Source organism: Lepidochelys kempii, chromosome 26 (assembly GCF_965140285.1).
Source record: "Lepidochelys kempii isolate rLepKem1 chromosome 26, rLepKem1.hap1, whole genome shotgun sequence".
Lineage (NCBI taxonomy): Eukaryota > Metazoa > Chordata > Testudines > Cheloniidae > Lepidochelys > Lepidochelys kempii.
Window position 1 is genome coordinate 7,887,982 of NC_136405.1, and position 26,014 is coordinate 7,913,995.

General features: G+C 43.2%; 1 protein-coding gene across 1 annotated transcript in view; it reads right to left on the minus strand.

The window, feature by feature from the left end:
• Positions 1-26,014, minus strand: part of EBF2 (EBF transcription factor 2) — a 182,698-nt gene that overhangs the window by 149,602 nt on the left and 7,082 nt on the right. The window contains exons 2-6 of the mRNA XM_078850634.1: positions 19,912-20,068; positions 18,837-18,900; positions 18,437-18,492; positions 18,025-18,098; positions 11,456-11,524 (exon numbers count right to left, since the gene is read on the minus strand). Coding sequence (XP_078706760.1) covers positions 11,456-11,524; positions 18,025-18,098; positions 18,437-18,492; positions 18,837-18,900; positions 19,912-20,068 — 420 coding nt within the window. The remainder of the gene's footprint in view (positions 1-11,455; positions 11,525-18,024; positions 18,099-18,436; positions 18,493-18,836; positions 18,901-19,911; positions 20,069-26,014) is intronic.

Below are 26,014 nucleotides of genomic sequence, written 5' to 3' on the forward strand. Positions count from 1 at the left end.
AATTCCTCCCCACATTTCAACAAAAAATTTTCCATCAGTTCTAGCACTAAGTATCTGCTCTCTGAAAATTAGGCCCATTGAAGATGTCTCAAGTGGGTTCCCTAATTTTTGGCTCGCAAAATCCTTAATCACTTTTGAAAAACCTTGGCCCGAATTATTTGCCCACCAACTTCTAGGTGGAAAAATAGGTGAACATAAGCCTGCTCCTACTGAAGTCAATTTCAACAAGGGCAGGATCGGGCTTGTAAGTGACGAGGTTAACAACGCACAGCCAGCAGCGCGGATTGTCGCTGTTCTGAAGGCATAAATATCCAATCCCTCCAGTAAAAGTAGTACCATTGTCTGGTGATAACAGCTTTCTGCCACCTCCTGGCGGGTGCTACAGACCTAAGGAGTTCACGAGAGGGGCAAAGCTGTGATTAAAAGCCACAGCGTAGCGATAAGTCGCCACATTTAATAGCATTTGTAGGAGAAATACAAATTCATACGGAGAACAGCAGCCCTTCTTTGCCTAATTGGTTCACGGTCCCTGTGACTCAAATAAGCCAACTACTTAAAAACTACTCAAGAGCCACAGTAAAGAATGAAAATTATTGCTTCCTGTCATGACCAAATATTAAACACAGCACACACCTAATGACTATCACTCCCCAGGGAAGAAGCTTTATGAACAATAAAATCCCAGCAGACTTGCACTGTTTGGACTTAGAAGCCTCATTATAGGCTCACTGATCCAATACAATTTACAAGCTCAATGGACTCCACTTGATCTAAAAAACACCAAACATGGAGTTATAAATGGAACGCCCACAGAGAAATAAGCACAGGGTTCTTTAACTGGGAAGGAAATTAACAGAGGGAGAGGATGGGGGTGGGAAAAGAAGTGGGGTTTGGAAGAGAGAAACGCATTAGAGTTACAAAGGAAATACGAGAAAGACATAATGGAAATTAGAGAGATGAGGTAGGTGTGTTATTTTTTTTTATTGGACCAGCTTCTGTTGGTGAAAGAGAGAAACTTCCAAGCTTACACAGCTAGAGATTTGAGTAAGTGTGAAACCTTGTCTCTTTCACCACCGGAGATTGGTCCAGCAACAAAATATTACTTTGTGTGACCTGAGTTTAATTCCATGCTCTGCCACAGGTGTCCTGTGTGACCTTGGGCAAGTCACTTAGGCCCAGATCCTGAAACTAATGGAAGTTAGCAGCCTAAATACTTTTGAGGATCTGGGCCTTAGTCTCTTTGTTCCTCAGTTTCCCATCTGTAGATCTGAGAGAATAGCACTTCCCTGCCTCACAGGGATACAGAGGATAAATACTTTACAGATTCTGAGGCAGTCAGATACTGCACTACTCAGTGCCAATACAAGTATCACATATGGAATGAGAGACTGATTTTAAGTCTATCAATAAGAGTCTTCTAGAAACCAGTGGACTTTGGATCAGGCACTGAATAAGAGAAAGGGAGGAAACAGACCCCACTTGTTAAAAGGGAGGCCTTCAGGAATGACATACGAGGGGAATGAAGCAAACTTAGCCTACAGGGGCAGGAATTGGGGGCGTATAGAGGATGGGGATTACAAGGGAGCCCACCAGGAATAACGGGTGTTGAAAGCATGCTACGACCAAGGGAGGGATTATAGAGAAACAAAAAGGTGTCAACGGGAATCAGGAGACTGCCATGAAGAGCAAGACTGTGGGACAAGAGGGGACAAGTCCATAAAACAGGGTCTAGACAGAGGATAAGGTAGGAGGATGGAAAGGCGCCAAGGATCAGGGAAGCATTTAGGGTCAGGTATATGCAGAGGAAGTGTACTCTAGGGTAGCCATGTCAGACCATGGACGAGTGTCTAACATGGCTCTCCACACTCCACTGCTGAACTCCCACCCCTCCAGCGTGGGTGGGGCCAATGAGTTGGATACGCATTTTGGCAAAGCACAGCCGGAAACCAGGTAGGTTTGATTACTGGCCCATCTGTTCTCTCCATACCCAGAACTGTCTCTCTGAATTATTAAACCCACTAGGCAAAAAATAACAGCCCCCCTCCTCTCCCGCGCACACAGAATTTTGGCTCATGGGAAACTCCATTCCAATTTCAGTTTGTGTGTCCATGGCGGGAGGAGGGATTCAACCCCTCTGGGTTTCAGTGAGAGTCATGAAACCAACAGACCCCAAGAGTGTAATGCACGGTTTCCCTCGGAGAACTGCATTCAGGTAAAATGTGCTCACGTAACAACATGCCCACAGGGTCAGCTAGCAGAATCTGAACCCGGGACCCATCAGCACCAAAGCACAGATCTCTACGGTTTGACTCGCCACATGCTGGGAGACATAGCACACGACTGGCCCTGGGAGGATCAGCCACAGAGGGGAATGCACACCGCACTTCCCAAGTGCATTACACACCCAAATGCATGCAGCCTGGTGGGAAGCCAGCTGTGCCACATAACTGGCTCCAGCATATGCTTCTTCCATTCCCCCCACCCCCCCACTAAACTCACTGGTTCTAATGGTTCGTCATACTGTTGTCTCCTGAAGCCCTTCCCTTTTGTCCCGTTGAGATCCTTTATTATTAGCTGCTCCCAGGCCATTCAACCCCTTTCCTTGACGTTTACACTGGCCTTGGGGCTTAGACTAGGTGAAATCCACCCCTGCCCATTTAAGTCAAGGGTAAAACTCCCATCGACTTCAGTGAGGCCAGGATCTCACTCACTGTGCTTCGGCACGGTCAGAGCTCTGAGCGGGCCAATCAGGAATCTAACATGGGGTTAACCAGGCAGCAATGCTCTTTATCTGGGTTAGAGCAGAGAGAGTCTAACCAGGTTGGACTCCATCCACGCTGGCTGTCCAAATTGTGCTGCAGCATCATTGGATCTTATCGGATCGCACAGTTGCTCAAGTCCTTTGGGACTTGTTCTCATTAGATTTATTTTCTTAAGTGGTAGCAGTTGTCAGCACTGATGGGAAACTTTTAAGAAGAAATAAAGTTTAGCACAGGCATACAGCCTTGGACTGCCTGAAATTCTGGGACCTTAACCTCCCCTGGCTGACCTCAAATGGAGTTATGTGAATTTACACCAGTTGAGGCTCTGACCCATTGTATTTTGCTGACACCACCTCCAGAAATAATCCTGGACCCATCTCCCCCTCCTACTCCTGCTTCCTACCTCTTACCGCATCCGACCCAAAAATCATTACCGCAGGACAGCATCACATTGAGAGTGCATCTACCTTCCCTTTCTTCTTTTCTCTCGGTACTTATATGCCTCCTATCAGGGGCACCGGAACAGGGCAGGGGACCAAGGAGCATCGCACGGTCACTTTTAAAAGTGGGAGGGCTATGCCCTTCCACTTTTTACCTGCCTTAAAGGTGAGCAATGGAGGGAGGGGGTGGAGTCTCAGGGAGGGGTAGAACCCGGGTGAGGGAGGCCATGGTTCAAGCACCAGTGGCTCCCCCACTTCAAGGGAGTTTCCAGCAGTCCTGGCTCCTAACTCTATAGCGTCCAAGGACCTCGGACTCCTTACTGTATTTATCATCGTCACAACCGCCCCTGTGAGGCAGGAGAGTGCTATTATCCCCATTGTACAGGTGGGGAAGTGAGGCACAGAGGGGCTCACAGAAAATCGGTGGTGGAGCAGGGAATTGAATCTGGGTCTCCCGAGTCTCAGGCTTGCACCCTAACCACTGGACCATCCTTCCCTTTTTTTCTGGCATGTGCATTCAAGGAGATTCTTATGCTCCTTTTGACTCAGCTCCCTGGCAAATCTGTTGTCTAGCCACATACAAACTCATTAAGTGAAATGCTGAAACCAGAAGCTGAAGTGTTCCAAAAAACTTGGGCTTGTTTTTGGAGTTTTTTTGTGGGGTTGTTGGGCTTTTTTAAGGGACTAAAGAAACCACTTGTCAAATGGCTGGGCTAGTGCATTCTAACTTACTGATTTCTTGCAAACATCCAGTCTACTAAAAAATTCATAAGGAGACAGATGGCACAACAGCAGCTCTTTGCAGGAGTGCCGCGTTTAGCAGCAAACAAAGAACTTTGACTGCCTTGGACAAGTGCAGAGATCACTGCAGGCTTCGGAGGGGTGAAGGGGATAGCTGGAGGGGGACTGCAGGGAGCAGCAGAGAGCTGTCCCCGCTTTACTCTCATAACTTCTCTCCACAGCAGCAGCAGCTTCAGAGAGTCATTTACAACACCCCAGCAGCTTCACAAGGAAGGGGGAAATGAACAGAATTAAAAGAGGCCCAAACAGAACAACTCCAGATCGACCAAGTATTGAGAATTGCTGCTCAAAGAGACGTATGAAAAAAAAATAATAGAATTTATATGCCAAGATCTCAAAGCACTTCACAAGATGGGTAATTACCACCCCATTTTACACAAAAGTGAAACTGAGGCATGGATAGTTAAGTGACTTGACGAAGGTTACACAGCAAGTGCGTAGCATAACTAGGAACTGGGAAAGGTCTTCCATCCCCCACTAACTACGAGAACATATTGCGTCCTCATCCATTTCTGCTTCACGTGGCAGGAAAAACAATCAACATCATTTAAAGCAGAAAAATTCAAAGGGAAGCCTCCAGATATTTCAAGCCAGTGAGTATTCTTCCACCGGATGAGCATGCAATCTAAAAAACACACGTATGAATCACAGCTGTCACTTGGGTTGCAGCAAGACATGGCATACCGCAACCCCTCTCCTACGCTGGCATATCAAACCCAGCACTTCAACACGCTACACCGACACTTCAGTGGCACATTCATAATAGCTGTATCTGGCAGCGACTGTCTTGCCTGAAGTGACTTGCAGTGGTTGTGAAATGTGCCAGACAGCCCTAGAGACTTCAGCCCTCCGTGCAGCCAGACAGCAGCGATGGCAAGGCAAACTGCATCCCCACTGCCCCCATCTCTGCTGAGAAGGGATGAACCACACACCCCCCGGCACGCCCAGGGTGAAAGAATGTAATTCAGTCTCTTTGGCTTCTCTGCAGAGATGCGAACAAGTGCTGATGGTTTGGGGGGTGGTTTTTTTTTTTTACTTGCCTGGCAAATGGCTGAAGATCTGCAGTGTGTGTCAGTGGACCAATTCTGTGGTGCACGACCGACTGCGATTACAGTGCCAGATACTCCACTGCTATAAACCAGCATAGCTCCACTGGCCTCCGTTAAGGATCACCTCGCTCTCCTTCTTTTGCAGCAGTTCAGTGCATCTCTAAACCAAGTTAACATTCCCCATCTCACCGCTCACTCAAATCCTGTTCCTCTCTTGTATCCCCGGGATTATCAGTGCTTCCCTATTGAGCCCAAATGTGTATTAGGCCTTTTCCAGAACAATCCCCACTTCCACCGTGGGAATTGAACCCAGGATCCCTCTGCCGCCTGAGCTAGTTCTAGTAGCTCAAAGACAGTAGTGGACTCAAACTGCTCTATGGTCCACAGAGAGCCCTCTGTAAGGACAGGTAACATTTATAGTTCAGTACACCTAGAAGACACAAGTGAGATCAGGGCCTCATTGAGCTAGGCGCTGCACTAAACAGTACATGTAGTAAGGGACAGTCCCAACATCTAATAGACAAGGCAGAGCAAGGAGAGGAGAAAGAAAGCATCATCATCTCTATTCTGTAGTGGGGGATCTGAGTGACTTGCCTCAGGTCACACAGGGAGTCCGTGGCAGAGCAGTGGCTAGAAGCCAGATCTCTCGAGTCCCAGCCCAATGCTTGACCTACAAGACCGGTTTTCCTTTTCAGTTACCCTTCAGGCTCTGAAAAATAACCAGACTCGGTGACATCTAGGATACAGACCACACAAGCCACCGCTGCCACTCGCGAAGTTTCAATTGCAAGAGGAAGGCTTTATAATTTTCCAGAGATCTGCCTCAAGAATTCCTGCACCGTTTTACTGTCATCCCACATTTCCTTCAGTATATGAGAAAATCTTTGTCTCGGAGGCAACACTCCACATTCCAGAGGCTGCCAAACACTGCAACAGCACTAAGTGTCATTTCAGCCACGGGAAAGACTCCAACTTGATTTGGCGGAACATGATAATTTTGCAGAGTCCATAACACTACCAAGATCCTATATGATAACTTAAAAAATAAACCAAGAGGGAGGATCCAATGGAGGCTACAACCATTCAGGGACTGTTCTGGACTGTGTCGGGATGTAGAATTAAAGCATGAACACACTGAAACCAGGGGAGCTATGTCTGTTTACACTAGTTGGAGATCTGACCCACTCTGCATACATCAAGCTGCAATAGCAGGATTTAGGATAGCAAGAGTCCTCATTACAAGTACAGTATAAATTTTGCGTTAATGATAGCTATGGGTCAGATTGTGATCACAGTTACACCGGTGTAAATCTGTTGCGTTTCCATTTAAGTCAAGGAAGCGTCTTCAAATTGGAACCAGGGTGAGTGAGATCAGAATCTGGCCCACCGAGAGAGGGGGGAAAAAAACTCAGAGGGGAAATGTACTGACTTTATTCCAAAAACTCCCCCTGTACACAATATTCCAGACACCGGGAAATGGACACCGTACAGTCGGATCAAATCCTGAATGATACAGCAACAACTGAGAGCGAGAAGACTTTTCACCACTGGGAGAGCACAGCCCAAGTGAGACTCACCCAACCAACATCCTGCTGACAACATTATCCGTGTGGTAAAGAGCAAACACATAAAGCTATGAGTTAGGGGAAGCACTGGAGGGGGGGAGGGGGGAGGGAGAGTCTTCCTGTCAATAACAGCTCTGCACACCTGCCTGCTCCCAAAACCGCAACAACTCTTCAGTGTTTTGCTGACTAAGTGATTTCCGCTGGTAAGGCTGGAATGAGTCTTTAGGTGGATTCTGCATCAGCATTCGCTTGGAGGGGTGTGGACCATATTAGGCAACTTACAGATAGATACCCAGGGAGATGGCTGGATGGCGAATGCAAGCAAGGCAACATTCATGCTCCAGTTCCAATAGCAAAACATCAGTTTCCAAGATTGAGAAGAAAATAACTACTAGGTCCTTCGGATCTAAATCGAGTCCCCAGAGCAAAGGTTACAGCGGAAATGGGTTTTTTCAGCATAAGGATTTTTGGACTTTGTTCAGGGCTGCCTGATGTTATTTTCCCCACTGAACTGTTTCCCCCTTTTTCAATATAAACACAAGATGCCCACGATTCAGCCACAAAAGTCATCCAGTTGTCACTGCACAGCACCCCTTGGGGGGAATTTACAACGTGCCAGGCTACCTGTGCAGGCAAAAAATAATTAAAGGGGTGAAAGGTGCGTTCTTCAGCTCAAAGGATGGGATGTAACATCCTAAAAGACTCACAGCAAACACAAGGGGTCCAGTTCCTCAGCTGGCATAAACTGGCGTCATTCCAATAGAGTTGCACTGATTCGTGCCAGCTGAAGATCGGGGCCAAGAATTCAGCCTCTTGGCTGAATCTGAGTGCATGGTCAGATTAATATGTTGTCAGATGGGAGAGCGTAACCTGCTTCGGCATGGGAAGAGACTTTGGGCTAGTGGCTCCAAGCACTCTTAAATTAGCATCCTCTACTTTTAGTTGGGGTCTTAGTCTTAGCTACACTAACTACCACAATGACTGGGGAAGCTGCTTGAGACAAAAGGGCACCCCAACATGTCTTTAATTGTGGATGCACTGTGAATACAAACAATAAATAGATGGGACTAAGAAGTGTTTGGTTTCTTCCCAGCCTTTTGCTGTGAGCAACCCTTCTATGCTGCAAGATGGAATCCAGTTTTAGCCATGTTACAATCAGGCCCCCTACCATGGTAGGGATTACAATGGAGATGGGCCTTCCCAAGTGCCAATCACCATTTTCTCACAAACCCTTGCAGCAACAGTAATGCATATGATTGAATGAGGCAGAAAGGGAATGCCAGCGCATCGTATTCAATCCAGCCAGTCCCTTGGTGATCTCCGTTTTCCTTCCCTTCTAAATGGAAGACTCTAGCTGTCTCTCACAGATTCATTCTGGACATGGGTCAGCTGAACATCAAGCTTTCTTCAGTGTCCCCTCTTCCTTCCTCCACGTTTCATCCTCTCTCTAGGCCTGATCATGCTGTCCTGGCTCAAGAACAAGACTAACATTAACTGCTACGAAAAGAAAGGAATCTCCCCCCGCATCCATGCCCATATTCAAAGCTGCAGAATCCAGGCCTATCTACGTGGCATCAGTCACCTGTGTCAGAGGATTCACTTATCGCAGCTTGGGTTTTCTGAACAGCCGAATGGAGGTTGGCATCCAGCTCCCACTTCACTTCCTCAGGCTCCTTGGAAAACCCCAGACAAGAGGATGAGCTCCAGGCCTGGTTCGATCTTGCACTGCACACTGACCGAAACTGTGTTTCACCCAGTGACCCTGAATTGGGCTAACATAAGAGACTTCAGCACATTTCTGGGCCATATTAAAGCACTGATTGGTCCTACCTGCCCTGCAGAAGAGAATGATGTCATGTGGTAAGTGCGTTCCCCCTACGAGTCAGCGCCCCGCTGACAGCAAGGATCTCTGTCATCATGCCTGCAATTTATTTATCTTTTTAAAGTGTACATGGAACTTCAGCTGCTTTCAATCCAGAGCTACAGTTGCCTTCAAGTATGTGATATTCACTCCTAGAGTGATCAGATGTCCCGATTATAAAGGGACAGTCCCGATTTTGGGGGCTTTTTCTTACATAGGTACCTATTACCCCCCAGTTCCTGTCCCGATTTTTCACACTTGCTATCTGGTCATCCTATTCACTCAACAAATAAATGCTACTTTCCAACACGGTTGTTACATTGTAATATCTCAATCTCCATATTTCAATATTGCTTCAACCCGTGGCAGAGCTCTCTCTGAGAAGAGTTTTAAAGTGAATATTTTTAAGTTAAAACAATAAATATATATATACAGGAAGCCAACATTAAACACACACGTCATTATTTCGACGAACCATTAAAAACCCTCTGTTCAAATACACACCCACACAAATACCCATCAGCATGTTGGACCGTGGAGGAACGTGATCTGCCTTTCAGAAGTGACCTTTCACCTGGTGCAGAGTGGCTAGTTGTAGCAGTTTGCTTTCTACCAACAAGCAATGTAAAATCTCCTAAAATAATTAGGATCCAGCTTCTCAGATGATTCCAGAAACACATACTACTCTCTAACATTCAAGCATTTGTGGGGAGGTCAGAGGGGATCATTCATCGGCTGTAGTTTGTTTGATTAGTTTGAAAATCCTAAAAGGGCTTTCAGTGCTTATGAAAGGTGCCAGATTGCCAGACTCTGGAAATTAAATTCTGTTTATCCACAGAATAGGTGTATCATAGGTAGTATTATTCTATTTACATTATAGTATCACTTAGGTTAAGCCTGTCCTGGCCCTGGCAAGCTCATAATCCATATGGACAAAACAGACAAAGGGTGGGAGGGAAAACAGAGGCCAGAGAGGTGAGCGATTTGCCCAAGGTCACACTGCAGGTCAGGGGCAGAGCTGGGAAAAGAACTCAGGTTCCCAGATTCTCAGTCCAGTGCCCTGCTCACGAGCCCACACTGCTCCCCTCATGGCAGGGCATTCTCCACCAACACTGCTCCAGCCCTGATCTGGAGGACGGCCTTTAAAAAGATAAGAACAAACTGTTTCAGCTAAGTAGAGCATCCAATCCCCCTCTACCTGATTAGTGTCTATTTGGCAAAAGGTCCCCCTCATGGTTGCCAGAGAGAGGAACAAGCTTCATATGAAACAGTCGACAGAGATCTGGAACATACTCCCGTGGAGCTGGTGGGAATCATCTTTGTTACAGCTAGGGCCCTGTGTTGTCATTAACATGCAGCAGAATTCTCACCCGTGAAGGTGACTGTGGTGAAAGGACTTTATGACACTTAATATTTTCAAAGATCCCTCAGAAATTAAGTATTGCCAAGGCTGGGTTAGGAAGAAAAGCCCTGGGCTGTCTATAAAATAACAGTTTCCCTCCCATAGCATTGTACGTTCACAGATCTCAAACCACTTAAAGCAGCATAATTCCTGTTTTACAGATGGGGAAACTGAGGCACACAGAAGGAAAGTAACTTGCCCAAGATCAAACAGAGAGTCTGAGGCAGAATCAGGAATAGGACCTAGATTTTCTGACTCCTCACCCAGTGCACCATGTTGTCTCCCCAGCTGCAATGGGCAAACCTCAAGAAGTTCAGACTTGAGGTTGGATAATTCTCAGATGCAGACTCAAACCAGACCTCAAGTCAGCCAAATATAGGCTAAAAATTGTGCAGACAAGCTCAATATGACATGTCCAGCACTTCTTTTTCTAGCCAGAATACTGTGGTTCTTTGGCATTTCCATCCTTGGTCTCAGCTACAAGCTGAAAGTGCGAAGATAAAGACAAAGAAGAAAAAAAAAACAGCTAAAAAAATTCAGAGCCTCCAAAAAGGATTAGGATCAAATTGACTAGTAACAATTTGAGGGAAGGGAATTATAGATACTTATTCAAACTAATTTGACCATTCTTAAATCCCAGTATAAATGTAGATGATATGTAGCTATCCTAATAATGTATAATAGATGCACTGAATATAGGCGTAACAAAGGAACAAAGAAATTGGACTCATGGTCCATCTACTCCAGTTATGGCCAATACCAAAGAAGAAAAACTCCTGCAATAGATAGCTATAGAAAAACCTGTCCCAAAGAAAAGTTTCCTCCTGACCCCTGATATTGAGACAGAAGCATTTGCCTTGAAGCATGAGGTCTTAAGATCTCTCTACATAAAGCACTCAAGTTGTGTATTTTTTAGTATTTACTAAAAGAATGCTGCATACTTCTTGTTATCCCCTTTTATATCCTGCTAAGCTCTTGGCCTCGGTATCTTGTATCAATGAATTCCACAGGCTAACTGCAGGCAGTGCAAAAAAAATTTCCTTTTCTATCCGTTTCGAATTTGCCTCCTTACATTTTCACTGAATACACACACATTTCCCCCCTCAGAAACTGAAGGCCAAGAAATATGTGAAATGGATGTTCTGCATAAGACGTATGGTAATCCCAAAACCATGCATTTAAAACCTGGATCATGTGTTTCCCAAAAAAGCCGCAAATACAACATCATTATTTTGTTAAGGAATTTTAATGAAACTGCCAGGTTACTTGAAACTGTATCTATTCCAGCAATCCAGCTGGCTCCCATCCCAGGTGAATAGACAGTATTCAGAGACTTACCATGCACAGAATACTTGGTCAAATTTAAATTGGTAGATGTAGGACAGCATTAAAATAAAAAATTTCCACCAAGGGAAGCCCAGCTTTTCTGAAAATAACTAGCTCTAAGGATAGCACTTTAGGATCGTACAGCAAAGACATCACAGGAGAGAGACAGACCCGTGGCTGTCTCCAAGCAAACGCAGCCGTTTGGTTTGGTTTGTTGGGTGACGTGGAAGAGAGCGCTTTATTTCCTACCTGTCGATGATCACAGGATCCGAGGGAGTCTCGTTTCTGTTGCCGCAACTTTTCTTTTCACAGCACCGGCTGGAGCGGGGAAGAAACCAAAATGAGAGGATTTCTGTGAGTATTAAACGGCAAAGCAACGAACTCTAAGCCTTGCTCAGCTGAACTAAAGGCATTGTGGACGTTTAAGTGGTATCCAGAAAATTCTAACTGGGATTTTCAAAGGGGGTCTCAGGAAGGTGCCCAACTCCCCTTTAACGTCAACGAGATTTAGACACTCGGCTCCCCTTAGTCTCCTTCGAAAAATCTCAGCCAAAAGGAAAAGCAATATGGTCGCATTTTATATTAAGGCTCCATTTATAAATGTTTAACAGATGTTGTAAGCATGTAACAGACATGAGCAGCATGTGTTCTAGACGGTTATAAGCCCACCAGTAAAAGGTGTCATAGCCGATGACAAGCCATGGTTATAAGCAACCTACTAACTTGTTGGACACCGTAATAATTGATTGACCATTTATTCCACATCTGTTAACCCTATTTATAAATGGGAACGGAATATAAAGTTTATACAGTGTGGTCAGCAATATGATGGCATAGAAATTGTACACATCAGCCTCTCTCTGATGAGCATGCAATGTAATTTGCACCCCGTTTACCAACAGACAAGTTCTCTCTCCCATGGGTATGTCTAGGGCTTTACAAGCATAAGCAAGATAACAAGGTCCCTGCCCCAAAGGGATACAATAATTAAAGTACGGCATAGGGACTTTATTTAAAATTTACACACACACACACGTACTACGTGTGTGCATGTAAGCTTGCGTATGTACATACAGGCACGCATATATATCCTGCGAGAGCACGGCTGCCCGCGTCTGGGAGGTAACGGAGCACTCAACTCTCATTGCCATCCGTGCAGACGGGGCACTGGGCACCAGTTCAGGACCTTTGTACGTGCCCATTCTGTTTGAAAACCAAAAGAGCTAGACCCATTTATGCCAACTAAAGAGGTGGTCGCTTGACACATGCATTGGGGGGAGGAGGCGGGAAGGGCTTGCTATCGCTACATTATAAAAACATCTCATAGCAACGGTGTGCAAGCCCATCAGACGTGTTAAGAGAATCCTGATGCTATGGTAAATCAAATAGCTCCATTTGACACAACCAGGATGTTAGTGGCGGGAAACAATATTTATCAGCAAAACGGCTGAACATTTAAGCACACTGTATCAAAATTCCCTTCTGCCCCAACCGCCAGTGGGTCAGCTTCAGTTACGCCCGCATCAATCCAAGCAGTTGGTCCCATCGCCTTTTTGTGACGTTATTTGGATTTACACCAACGTAACCGAGAGCTGAATTTGGCCCAGGCTGTGTCGTTTTATGTGCAGTGGTTTTGAGGGGGCTGAACGCATTTTCAAAATTCCTAGTTAGCCTAAATTCAGCTGCTTTCCACAGGGAATTGCTCTGACCAGAGGAAAAACAGATAAAAATGCACGAATGAGTCCAAGGCTATACAATATGAAGGATTAACTCTTTTGAAGTCAATAATACTCAGATATACAATGCTTAAAATATAAACATGGACATAAAACTTCCCACCTCAGAGCTATTAAGCATTTTAAGTACATGCATTCAATCAGCAAGCTGTAGCATGATAGGAACTGTCTGGCTTTCCCTTTGTGAGTTTACACGGCCCAGCAAGATGGGATGCAACAAGCAGATCTCTTTCATTAGCAGTTCTAACGTGAGCTATTTTGACATTTTTTGTATTCCTTTGCCTCAATCCCACAGTTATCCATTGAGTCCATGCCTTTAAAAATAAGGGATTCACAAGATATTTGAGAATCCCTGAGGTAGGTACTTATTTGGTGTAAACTGTCAGAGCTCCATTGACTTCAGTGAAGCTACAAGAATTGACAACCACTGAGACTCTCTCTTCCCCCCCCGTCACTCCCATGTCTAACTTCTTTTTGAGTGCACCTTGGATAAGTTTCACCGCCCGTTGGCCATTTAGACAAAGTTTCATACTTTGATAACAAAAATCGAAGATTTCAGATGTTCTATTCTAAAGAAAAAATAAACAGAACCCCCTCATTTAGAAGAAAAGGAGGACTTGTGGCACCTTAGAGACTAACAAATTTATTTGATGCATCCGATGAAGTGAGCTGTAGCTCACGAAAGCTTATGTTCAAATAAATTGGTTAGTCTCTAAGGTGCCCCAAGTCCTCCTTTTCTTTTTGCGAATACAGACTAACACGGCTGCTACTCTGAAACCTGTCATTTAGAAGAGTAGAGAGTTGACTTCTATTTTAAAGCTGCAAATATTATGACCAGTTGGAAATGAAATCAGGAGCAAATCTCTTGTTCGTTTTAATGCAGCATACTGTTTGCCACTATCAAACAAAAAAAAAAACTTAGCTCAGTTTTTTAAAGAAAGAGTTTTACACTGGTGTGCTTTTTTTTATGCTAACCAAAAAAAAAAACAAAAAACCACAGTTCCTTTCTTTGCAATAATACTCAAAAGATCATATAACTCATACAGTCGATCTCACGACAGACACATCAGATTATAACGTCACAACAACACGCAAAATGGAGTAAAACAATCGTACCCACACCAAATCTCTCTGTCAGCACACTGTAGAGTTGTTTAGATTAAATTACTCGGATTTGGGATGCAACATACCTGCTTCCTGGCAAAAACCCACCTCACTGTTAGATTTAGTTTGCATTCTTGGTTATCACATTTACGAGCTTTGAAGCATTATGTATTATTAAAAATATGCCTTTGACCCGAAGGCGTCCAAGCACTTTGCAAATATTAATTTTCTCACTGTTTGCCTCTAGTGTAGTATATTTTTGGTAAACAACTAAACAATTTCCTCTCACCCTAGTACTTTCTGAGCCCCAGAACACAAGAAATATTTTATTCTGAAAGCACCACCCCTTTCCACAAAATGACAAGTTTAGTTGTGGATCAGATTATTTCCAAAATTTGAGGATATACCAGTCAGGTGTTTCAGCTGAAGTCCATCTCAAATCTTCAGGTCCCCACTATCCAAGGTACTTCAAATGACCTATCACTGTGGCATTTAAATACTGACAATCTTCCAATTGGGTTGTTATATAATAGTTGTTCCTTACTGGGCTGACCCTGCTTCCAGGTAAATCAGTGGTAAAAATCTCAGTGACTCCAGTATTTGGTCCATAACATTGGTTTAAGTGGAAATTAAGACCCTGATCCTGCTAATATTTAAGCACTTGAGTAACTTTATACACACACACACACACAAATGTACGTGTCATTCCTTTGGTCCTAATGGAATTACTCACTTGCATAAAGTTGTAGGATCAGGGCCTGAGACTTATTATTGTCACAAAAATAAATCCTTACCATGCTTTGAGCTATGTTATTTTCTCATATAATCAGATCCACACAGGATACTGTAAGTCTTGCAGTATGAAGCGTACTGGTGAAAAAGCAACAACCAACAAGAACAACAAAGCCAGCCCTAGAAACTAGATGCCCCATAAGGCCCCATATCAAAGAAAGCCCTTATGCATCCCCTTCCCCCCCCCCCACCAGCCCGACTAAAATGGTTTTAAAATTCAGCCCTCAACTTTTTTTTTTTTTTAAATCTGTCTCTAATTTCAAACTCAAATAAGCTCACAGCATGGTGGCCTTTGTTTTGTTTTCTTCTCCCCAACTCCTCCCTGCAATTGCATAACAAAAGTGTCTAAATTCACACCATCTGGACGATAAAGACACAGGCCCCAGTGGCCGCCTGGCCCAGCTGATTAGAGCTCCTGTCTAGTCTGAGCCTTGTGGCGAAAGTCACAGCTGTGGGGCTTGCTTGCACTCAATACAACTCTGTTATTAGCCAGCTGTAGGCCCTGAGACTACTTCTGTTCAAATTATAATACCTTTTAACCCTCTGAGCATTGAGGGCATCGCGGGCTGCTGGCAAAAGCATAACAACTAGTTTTCTCTTGGTTGATAATTGGTAGAACAAGGTGACGACGAACAGTTACTCCATGAGAAGAGACTGTTTACCTTGATTTCCTACCATTGAGAGAAAAAGATACTGTATATTTAAGAGAGACCTCCACCCTAGATGGACGGTTCCCATTACACTGTAATAGCCCAAACGCATAAAGCCCATTGCTAAAACTTTCAGAACTGTAATGAATAAATAAATTAAAAGCTCTAACTGAACGCACTCATTATTGGGGGAGGGGGCGGGAGGGAGGAGTTGAGATTTTAAATTTTCAATTGATATGACAGATTGTTGCATCCGCATCAATATTTAGACAACTTTCCTGCTAAGGATACATCTGTCACTGTCTGACTAGAAGATGGGGGGGGGGGGTTGGATGCACTTGTCTGTATACAGCATGAATATCTGAGTGATTTTCTATGACAAATCAAATCAAAAGATCAAAAGGGTATTTACCTGCAACTAACAAGAAAAAGAAAACAAACCCTATAATTTAAAAAACAATAACAAGCAGCATCAATTTGGACCTCAGAGTGGGCACATTACATTAATGTTTTATATACTGTTACTAATGCAAACCAAAGTAGGGGCTTTAAAAATTGATGCTACCACATAAGCATCATAGAGCAAGGAGGATTTGATTAGTGTGCTTAAAAAAAAATGTCAAGTTTAAGTAGAGTTGGATTCATTCATTCCCCCTGGTATTATTCAAATATAATGCCTCTTCCAAATAGGCAGCATCCTGTTTTAAAAATATCTCTGAACAAGACATTTAAAAATCAAATGTCTTGATTAGGTTACACAGAGCTTTTGATTTGGTTCACTAATCTGTGTCTTACATGGAAAGGACAGCCCTGAATTGTAATTCTTCCTTGGCTAATCTATCAAGCAGGAATTTAGTACAAACTGAATAATGGTTTACATTTGTAGAACATTACCTTAAATCAAGCATGGAATATATTTATAGGCATCAAAGAAAGCCCAATATACAAAAGCTTATCAGAGAGTTTATTTAGTACTTTTAAAATGTTGGTCATTGTCAAAGGAAAGATCATTTTGTTTTGAAGAAAGGAGGTTGTTTGGGGTTTTTTCACTCTTAATATAGATTCTCTCTCATCCAGCAGGAGTGAAAAAAAATGGATTACACTAGCTGTCATTTTGTTATTAAAATCGAGACCCTAGTGTATAGAAATCCAAAGATTTTGCTTCTCCAATGATTATCTAAGCCAAGCCTTTCACAAACAGGGATAGCATATATATTAAAATAAATAGGTAAGTTTTAAAGAAACCAAAAAGTAATATGCCCCACCTCACTCTTTTTTGATATATGCATAAATACAGAGCAAATTGTAGGTTATGTAAAGACAAAAAGCAAATTGTGTATCACGCATCTAAACACACACATCTATGAAAGTAATATTTGCAATGTTCAGAAGTAATGGTGTACAGTTACTCTGTTAATGAGGGCGACATATAAGAGGTAAGTTTTGCATGCATGTGTGTATGTATGAACATGAACACACACACACTTTTGCATACTTCACCGTCATTGCAGTTTCCCAGGTACACCAATTATTCCATTACCTTTTGAAAAATGTGAAAAATACTTCCCCCGAGCAACAAATTCTATCCTATTAAATTGCTTTTACTGTATCGTCCACTGAGAAGGCAATACTTAAAATTATTAGTACAATGTGCTTTTTAAAACAAGCAACATTCAATCCAAGAGCTTTTCAAAAAACCTATTACACTAGATCACAAATGTGTTTAATAAAGGTCAAGGTTGGGTTTGCCTTTCATTTTATGAAAGACCATTCTGTGCACAATTTAGCACATTTTAATACAAGGACATGGCCTGTTTGCATAATTAAATGTATCAAAAAATAGTAATTGTGTGAGCAGGAAAAAGAATAAGCTACCGTGGAAGCAAGCTGTACATACATAAGATACATGTACCTAAAGACATCCACAAATGTGATTCAAAACATCCTGACCAGTATTTTATCCTTTAACGTATCATTTCAACATCCCAAATTTTTTGTCTATTTTATGCAAAAGCAGAAGTTCTGTAACCATGGCTTGTAGCAAAAAATTATTGCAAAGATGTATTTTGGGGACAGAACTAAAGAACATTAATTATGTTCATTTAATTGATAATGTTAAAATATGTCACCTGGGAAAAATAAATCAGGAGTGCCTTCTAATTTTCAGGCAGGTTCTGGAAATTGACAGTAATCATTTTAGAAGGGCAAACTGGAAAAGCTTAAAGAGATAGAAAGTTGGGAATTCCGGGCCCTTTTATTTTGTTGTCCAAACCCAGTGCAAAACAGGACAAAAATAGTGCAGTTCAGATCTTAGGCAGGATTTCCAGATCTGTAGTACTAAATAAATTGGCATGTAACACAAACCGAACGCTGTATCCGGGCAAAGAGAAATTATTCTTTTGGAAGAGCGTCCCCGGTGCAAAAACGAAACTCCTCATATCTCAAACTTCTATGGAAAACCCCTGTTAGCATCTTTGGAAGCAAACTTACTCTTATTAACTGAATAAATCCAACGCCACCAAGAGAATTGTCTTACCTACACATGACTTCGTGAGTAAGCAGAACTCTGCACATCTCTGGATTCTTGTTCTGGCCTTCATAAGTGATGGGCTATGAAAATTAGGGAAATTAGTACATGGAGGAGGTTTTTGGTTTGTTTGCTTCTTGTAATATTCAGTTTTTTAAAACTGCAGAGCCCCGTGGCTTGCAATTCCCACCCTCAAAGTCTTTTTTGCACAAGGTAGTCAGTGTGCATATAACCCAGTGTCACTTACAATTGTTAAGATCTTAGGATCACTGGGGGAAGGAAGAGGCTAAGATATTGTTTTTCAAATGCACTGGAAATTAAGGTATGCAACACAGACGCTGGGGTGGAGAAAATAAAGCACAGAGTGAGAGGGAAATGAAAGAGTGGGGATTGTACAACACAAAAGCCGGCCTCAGCTCACCTGTTTCGTGACTGAATCGATGAGCCTAACAAACAGGTCCTGTTCAGTTCTGACACCTAGAGAGAGAATGGGAAGAAACAGGAAATCCAACAGTTGCAGAGATAGGTCGGGGAAACAATCTAAACCATCCTGTGACTTTTCTACTTCGTTTTACTTCCTATCAAGCATCATCTGAAAGTCTAAGGCTGCTGTTTTTCAAAGCATGGGTTTACCAAAGGGTGTCATATTGGCCAGACCCGAGAAGCAGCTCTCCACAGTGAGGATTTTTGCTTCCAGAAGAGAGACAAAGGGACTTCAATGTATTTTATAGAAGCGATCTCTGCAAGGTCTTAAAACTTTATCACGGGTTCTTCGTTCCCAACCCCTTCTTTTCCACCCCGCGCCTTTTGTAGGGACTTACCATTGCTGTAAAGGAGTTGAAGTTTGTAGTGTGTGCCGTTATTGGTCTTTTCATTGCCTTGTTCCTGAAAGAGAGATTTAAAACTATCGTCCCAGAATTTGTTTGGTGCTGTTCTCGGACAAAAGCAACCCGCTTGCAAATCACTAATGGATGTGACAAGAAAGTTCATTAAGATCTTTGTGAGGTGGATCCACTGATTGGGATAAATTAACCTACCGAGTGACCCAGGACAGACATCCCCTTCTTGTGGCATTTGCAGAAACTTTTCCACTTGCTATAAAGCTCCCAACTTTATAACATAAACGCTCTTCCCCTATCGGGTGAATTCACAAATTTTAAGCAAGCTAATATACAGCAGATCGACGCTGGCAGGGGTTTTTTTTTTTAAAAAAAAAAACAAAACAAAAAACTGTACGTGCAAAATAATGAAATTGTTTTACAGTAAGTCCTATCGGTATTTATTTCCTGAAGGTTTATGTTACCGGGACATTTCTCACGTGAACTGGGACTGTAATTTATCAGAAGACAATTATTCATGGCGTCCTTCATAATTAAAAGTCCTTGCCCCTAACTAAACTAAAGCCAAAGATGGTTTCTAAATGCTTAATGCCTGGATCTAAAACTCAAGAGCAAACGTTTCCGTTGACTTTGGAGTCTGAAAAGAACAGGCTTAGCAGATAATATGACAAATCACAGCTCGCTCAGGGTACTCATAAAACTTGGCAGATCCGGCATATGCAAAAATACTAATAATATTAATAAAAAATACAACAAGGTATTGGACCCCGGTGTGGTTTTATTCTATTTTATTGTAAGTGGATGTATGAAACTCCCATTGTAGCTCCCGCGGTGGCAGAAATTAACAAGCCTTGTTAATTACAGCGAAGGAGAGAGTGTTGAGAACAGGGGAGGAAGCAGTCGTCCTGTTACCTAACCCCTGACCACAAAACCAGGGGTTAGGTAGCAGGAAAGGGTGGCTGAGAACGACAGTACTTTACAATGGGTGGGGGCGCCGACGGTAAATTTGGGGAGGAAAGAAAGCAAGCAAGCAAGAAAGAAAATAGACAGGCCTTACTTTATCATTTTCTACGAAGTCCACAAAGGCGGTCCTCTCTATTTCCACCGGCTGCCCCTGCCTGTCGTAGAGAGCCAGGACAAAATGAAAGAAATTGGATTTCCTCAAGTTGGAAGGTGGCTGCTTTTCAAAGTGGGCTCTGGACAAAGCTACGCCGCTGTGGAGGAAACAGATGGAATCGGGGAGGGAGGGGAGAGAAACAGATGAATTAAAAGGTTGCACTCAAAGGTTGCACTTTGATTAAAAGCAATAAAAAAAAACACACAGAAAAGGATTCTAGAGAGGGGGTAGGATTCTCCTGGTCTATAGCACACTGGGTTATTAACAGTCAATTGTTACTAATGACTTTGATCTCGGCGCTTTCCACTCCACCCTGGCGCACTCACATCACTTCCGATTAAAAACATTAAGTGAAATAAAAGTGAAGCCTGCTTGAATTTCGGTGGCAGCCAAATTAAGAACTTTTTCTTCTCCCAAATGTTACAGAGTCTAGAAACTTGATTAATATTTTCCCTCTTATGCCTTGATTTCCACTCTGTAGAGAAGAATAATTAACAGAACTTGAGTATTAAGGAAAGATTGCAAGGTAAGTTATTCCAAAACCGGAGAAATATTTTATCATCTCCTCTGATCCATCTTCTTCCCTTTCGTACTCATTTGTTGGGTACAATATAAGGGGTGTGTCTAGAATACAACAAAAGTAGAACATAAATGCTAAAGGATCTGAAAAATGATAAAATTCCAACTGAGTTCACTTTTCCTTTAGCCCAGGTCAACGCTCTTAAAATCTTTTCACAACTAGGAGTCTGTACTGAGGTTGGAAGGCAACTGGTTTCAAGCCATGTGCCTACCTTCCTCGGGAGCGAAGTTTCTATCAATTTCACATTGTTTAGTCACTGATCCATTTGAATCAACGTGCGGGTCTTCCCAGTGCCGTTTTGTGGGTTAACTACGTGTAATTTAAACACAGGTTGCCTGACGTTTGTCACACATTCTGCAGAAGATGTGGTGATTTCTTCCCCGCATTTACCGAGTTTGAATGATTCGGGATCTTTTCATACAATGGAAATTCTAAACCTTAGAGTTCGTTTTTTAGCAGAATTGGTTCCACTCTTTCCTTTCTGTCGATTTTTACAGAATGCACAGAAGACAGATACGGGGAGAGGATTTCTCACTTACAGCATTTGTATAAAGTTTTCCTCCTTTCTCCAGATTTAACTCCTGAAATGGACTCATCTAACATTGTTGCTTCACGTACTTGAGAAAAGTATTTGACTCTTTGGAAAGCTACAAATATCCCCCCCCCCTTTATTTCTAACTCCAACTAGACAGGTACAATGAGACTGGGCAACACACAATCCCCCTGCCTTCTTCCCCCACCCCCTTCCGGGCCAGTTTAATAGCTTGATTTTTATCATCTTGGGCATAAGAACTTTGATCGCTGTATTTTTACTAGACATCTAGAATAACGTGACGTCCCAATGCGAACACCGATCAATTAGCCGCTGTCAATTGGCGATTTCTCACAGTGCATCTAACATTTGTTTTACTTTCGCTTTCCCCATCAAGGTATTTTTTCCTCCGCATATAAATTAAACCATCAATATTCATTTAAAAAAAAAAACCCAACAGCTTCTGATATCTCCTCTCGTGCTGCTTGAAAGATCTTCCATAGAGATCAGATGGAGGTGGTGAGGGCATATAGGGCCATATTGGTATATTGGTTCCTAGACCAACGTACATGCAACGCGGTTGTATGTCCCTCAAGTCAAGTTGTCTCTATCCTCAACTTTCTTCTCGGGGCGATTCAGCCCCTTCCCACACGTGTGCCCGAAGGCTGGCTAAAGAGATACTTGCAGAACGTGGGGACATGTTTTGTTTAGGGAGGGTTTCGTTCCCCTCTCTCCTCCATAAAAAAAGAAGAGGAAAGAAGGGGGAGATGAGGTCTGTAACTCAGAGAACCCGGCACTACTGGGGCGTATTTATTATGGAACAGAGGGATTATCCCCCAAACAGAAGCAAGAAGGCATCCTCGTTTGCAGTTGGACGGGTTTTATATTCCAGCTAGCACTGAGATCTACATAGTGTTGACAAGACTAACGCAAGGAGTTAGTAAGTGGGGTCAAGGACTCGACTCAGCTCATTCACACGACAGCTCTCTCCTGCACCGCTGATACCGGCAGTTTTGCAAAACCCTGGTCAAGGTATCTTCCCCTTTCCCTCGTTACTCAAACCCACGCTGGGCTCGCTTTCTGCCGAACCCTGTGGCTCGAGTGGGGAGGAGGGTGGCGTTCGCTATATAAAGCATGAGATCAAGGATAACAAGGTGATTTTGAATCAAAAGAGGCATAGCAATTAAGTTTAGCCAGAAGAACATCCCACTCAGACGTTCGGGCATACAAGGGTCTAAAGAGTTACTGTTCGCAGTATTGCTATGGATGGGTGTCCCCCACCCAAAAAAAAAGAAAAGAAAAAAAGAAAAACGCTCTCCCCTCCAATCTCTGCTCTCTGACTTCCTCTGCTGTGTGTGTTTGTCTCTCGCTACAGTTTTGCCCTCTTGGATTTTCACTGACTGGGGCGGGGGAGTAAATTCAGTCGCGAGTCTGAACAACAGCGGGAGGAAAGGGAGGTTTCAAAAGGGGAAACACAAGGCTCGATTACCTTTGTGCAGCTACGTTTGCATCCACAACCCCAACATTTCTGACCCAGGACCTGACGGGATCCATTTCAGACGCGAGAGATTTCTCTTTCAGAATCGGTCCTCTTCCTAAAGTATCTTGAATCCCAAACATTTAAGAAGTCTATTCCAACCGGCAACAGTTTCTTTAAAAAAAAACAAACCCAAACAAAAAACAGCAGCCTTTGAAATTGACACCCACACTCACAGAGATCCCAAAACCACTGAAGTTCAGCTTTAAAACCAACTTCTTCTGCTTCTAAAGGCTACGTGAGCTGCTGAAAAGGCCTTCCCAAAAAACAAAAAACAAACAAAAAAAAGTTTTCCCTCTTGCAAAGTAAAGTTATGCTCTCATTCAGGCTCGCCCGGTCCTATCATCCTGCAAACGCCGGAGAGGCAACAGCATCCAAACACTGACCGCTGGATCACCTGTTTCTCAAGGACACGGGGAAGAGGACGGATTGCTGCCTAATCCAAAAAAAGAATCGCGATAAATCGTGAAAGAAAGGGAGAAATGGAGCGAGAGAGTCTGATTACACAGCGAACTGCGGGAGCCAGGATGCTTCTCCAAGCCAGTCCCCATCAATGGGTTACAGCACCGGGAGAAAACCGACGGGCGAGGGGGCGGGGCGGATTTCCATATTAGGGGACTCGATTTGCATAGACTCACCCGATTGGAGGAGTGCAGACAATTATCAAGCGGATACACACTCATAACTCCAGCTCCAGGCTACCAACAATTGCCAATGGGAAAGTGGGCAGAGAAGCAACAGTCCTCAGACTTTTCTGATTGTTGAGTAAGTTCCTTCCCAAAATTACTTCGCTTTCAATTTGTTAACCTCAGATGGAACCCACTCAGGCTAGGGTATTATCCTCTTTTTTTTTTTTTTTAAGAATAAAAGAGAGAGAGAAAAATTTCTAGGAGCCTTGTCGTATGTGTCCCTGCCATCAGGTGATGAGTTTTGTAACAAACAAATAATAAAGCAAACGTCCTTTTTTGAAAATCTGGAATGTCTTATTGCTACTGTTTTAGGAGCACTGTTAGCGAGATTATCAGCGAAAACTAAACAAGATCTAATCCAAATATCTGGCTCTGGGGGCACTGGAAGATGCTCACAGAAAGCGTGCGGGGTTGGGGACAGATTGTGCGCGTCAGCGAGGGAGAAAGAGAGAGCTCCACACCTATTCAGTCCATAAAATGCACCCACAATTTCACACGACACCAGAGCTCTGAAATCGTCCCTTCAAACTTTTTATTGCGTTGCATCTAGGCAAAAAATGTAGCCACTGACAGGACACAGCTATATTCATCCATGAACCAGAGAGTGGTTCCTTTTTTTTAAAAAAACAAACAAACAAATCTTTTTGGCTTGGCGTTATTTTCTTCCTGGCTCTTTTGTATTCTGATCTGTGCATAGATCTTCCCCTGAAATCTATATAACACCAACGCGAAAACAGATTTCAAGACAATGAATGCAAATCTGTGCTCAAAGACCATCTGCCAGATGAAGGAATCAGATGTTCCATAGTTAAAGGGACAGTGCATGGATTTCCTTGCCTCATTATTTAGAGCTCCCCTCTTTAACCTGCTTTATGTTTAGGAGGAGAAATAAACATTTCTTGTCAATCTCAAACCTAGTTTATTACAGTCAAAAAAGGGACCATCTTTAGTTGCATTTTAAATGTTTGCCTTTCTACGAAGTGTTAGATAATTATAAAAGTTGATTTTTTAAAAAAAATGCATTTAAATCTTTTCATCCGAAAAATGTATATTTAATTCACACACATGGTGGGGGGGGGGGAGGCGAAGAGGGGACTCTAAATTATTCTGTCTACATGCATGACATACATGGTATTAGATGAACTATAAATCTCCACGCGATCTCTGTTCAAAGATATTTACCACACTAACCTTTCTTTCCCCCTGCATTGATAAATATGCATCGAGTGATTTGTCAGTTTAGCAAAAGGAAAGCCTGACTTTAAAAAAAAAAAAAAAAAAAAAAAAAGCAACGATCAGTTCTGTTCATTGCCTCTGAAGCACCTGGTATTGACAGGATACTGAGCTGTATGGACCTTTGGTCTGACCCAGTATGGCCATGCTTATGTTCTGGGGTTAACAACAATATATTGTACCAACAAACATTCCTGTGATGTGCAATAATAGAATCTTTCGATACAATTTCTCAGCTGTGAAAAGCATCGTTTGTTTCTGAAATTAGGCGAGATCACTTAAACCATCAAAGAAAGAGATCGAGAGTATTCAAACTAGATTTACAGGCGATAGTGTGTGAGCTATACACAACAGGAAAATTACCTTCGCCCATTGAATCCTAAATGTATTTCCTGCGCTAAGAACGATTTCTTTGCATTTTATTTGTATCATTAGGACTGTAAACAGAATTTAACTTGCCCCTGAATGTAGTCCTAGAGCTGGGATGGAAAAAATCCCATTTGTTCTAACCCTGGATGGCTTATTAACCGGGAGAAAAGGCTTTCAAATAATTGGAGCTCCCTGCTCCAAGTGATAGCTAAAAATGAGTCCGACCAGGCTCCTTTAAGATGCTTATCCAATAAAGTCTAATCGGTTACAAAATCTTGGTGGAAACTTCACTTGTCTCGCTGCGTGTGTGAGGGAGAGCGAGCGCTGACCCAGGGGTAAACGTGCCAGGTTTCCGGACAATAGGGGATCGTGTGCCACCGTCCCCGAGGGGAGTCTGGCTTTTAAGGATTCAGAGCAGGGTCAGAGGGCACCGACTCAGGTCAGGGGAGGGGCACCCTCTTTGCCCCCAACAGCTGCCACCAAAATTTGGCACTTCAGGAACAAATGAAAGGATCCCCTCCACTCCCCATATTCCCCCAGAACTGCCCACCCAGGGTACGCTTCCCCCATCCCTTCCAATGCCAAGTTAACAGTCGGTCTGCGGGTACAACTTGGGGCGGCAGGAGGGAAGGGAAAGGAAAGGGACTTTCAAATGCAAGATCTTTGTGCTCTCTTCAGGGAGGCATGACAGGTTTGCGGTGGCGCCGAGAGATAATCCAAGCCAACTGGCGAAAATGGACTCAAACCGATTCCACCCCGCTTTAGAAGAGGGATCATTTATTTTAGGGTCTCCCTTCCCCCACAGCGTACATCATTTACTTACACCGAGGGGTTTTATTTCCCCCTTCCAAAAGGACAGGACGATGGGTTTTTAATACTTTGTGGAAGTGTTCATTCCAGCTCCCATTCCAATAGCAAGTGTCTGGGTTTAATACCGTTTGAGCCAAAATCCCCTGGCGTAAATCCACGACACCGCCCTTTATTTCAGATGGAGTCACTCCGGATTCAGACCAATGTAAACCGGGTTTAATTTGGATTCGTGCCTTTTAATGCATCAGTTTGCTTAGGCGAGCCAATTTCACACACTAGTGAAAGGACGATGC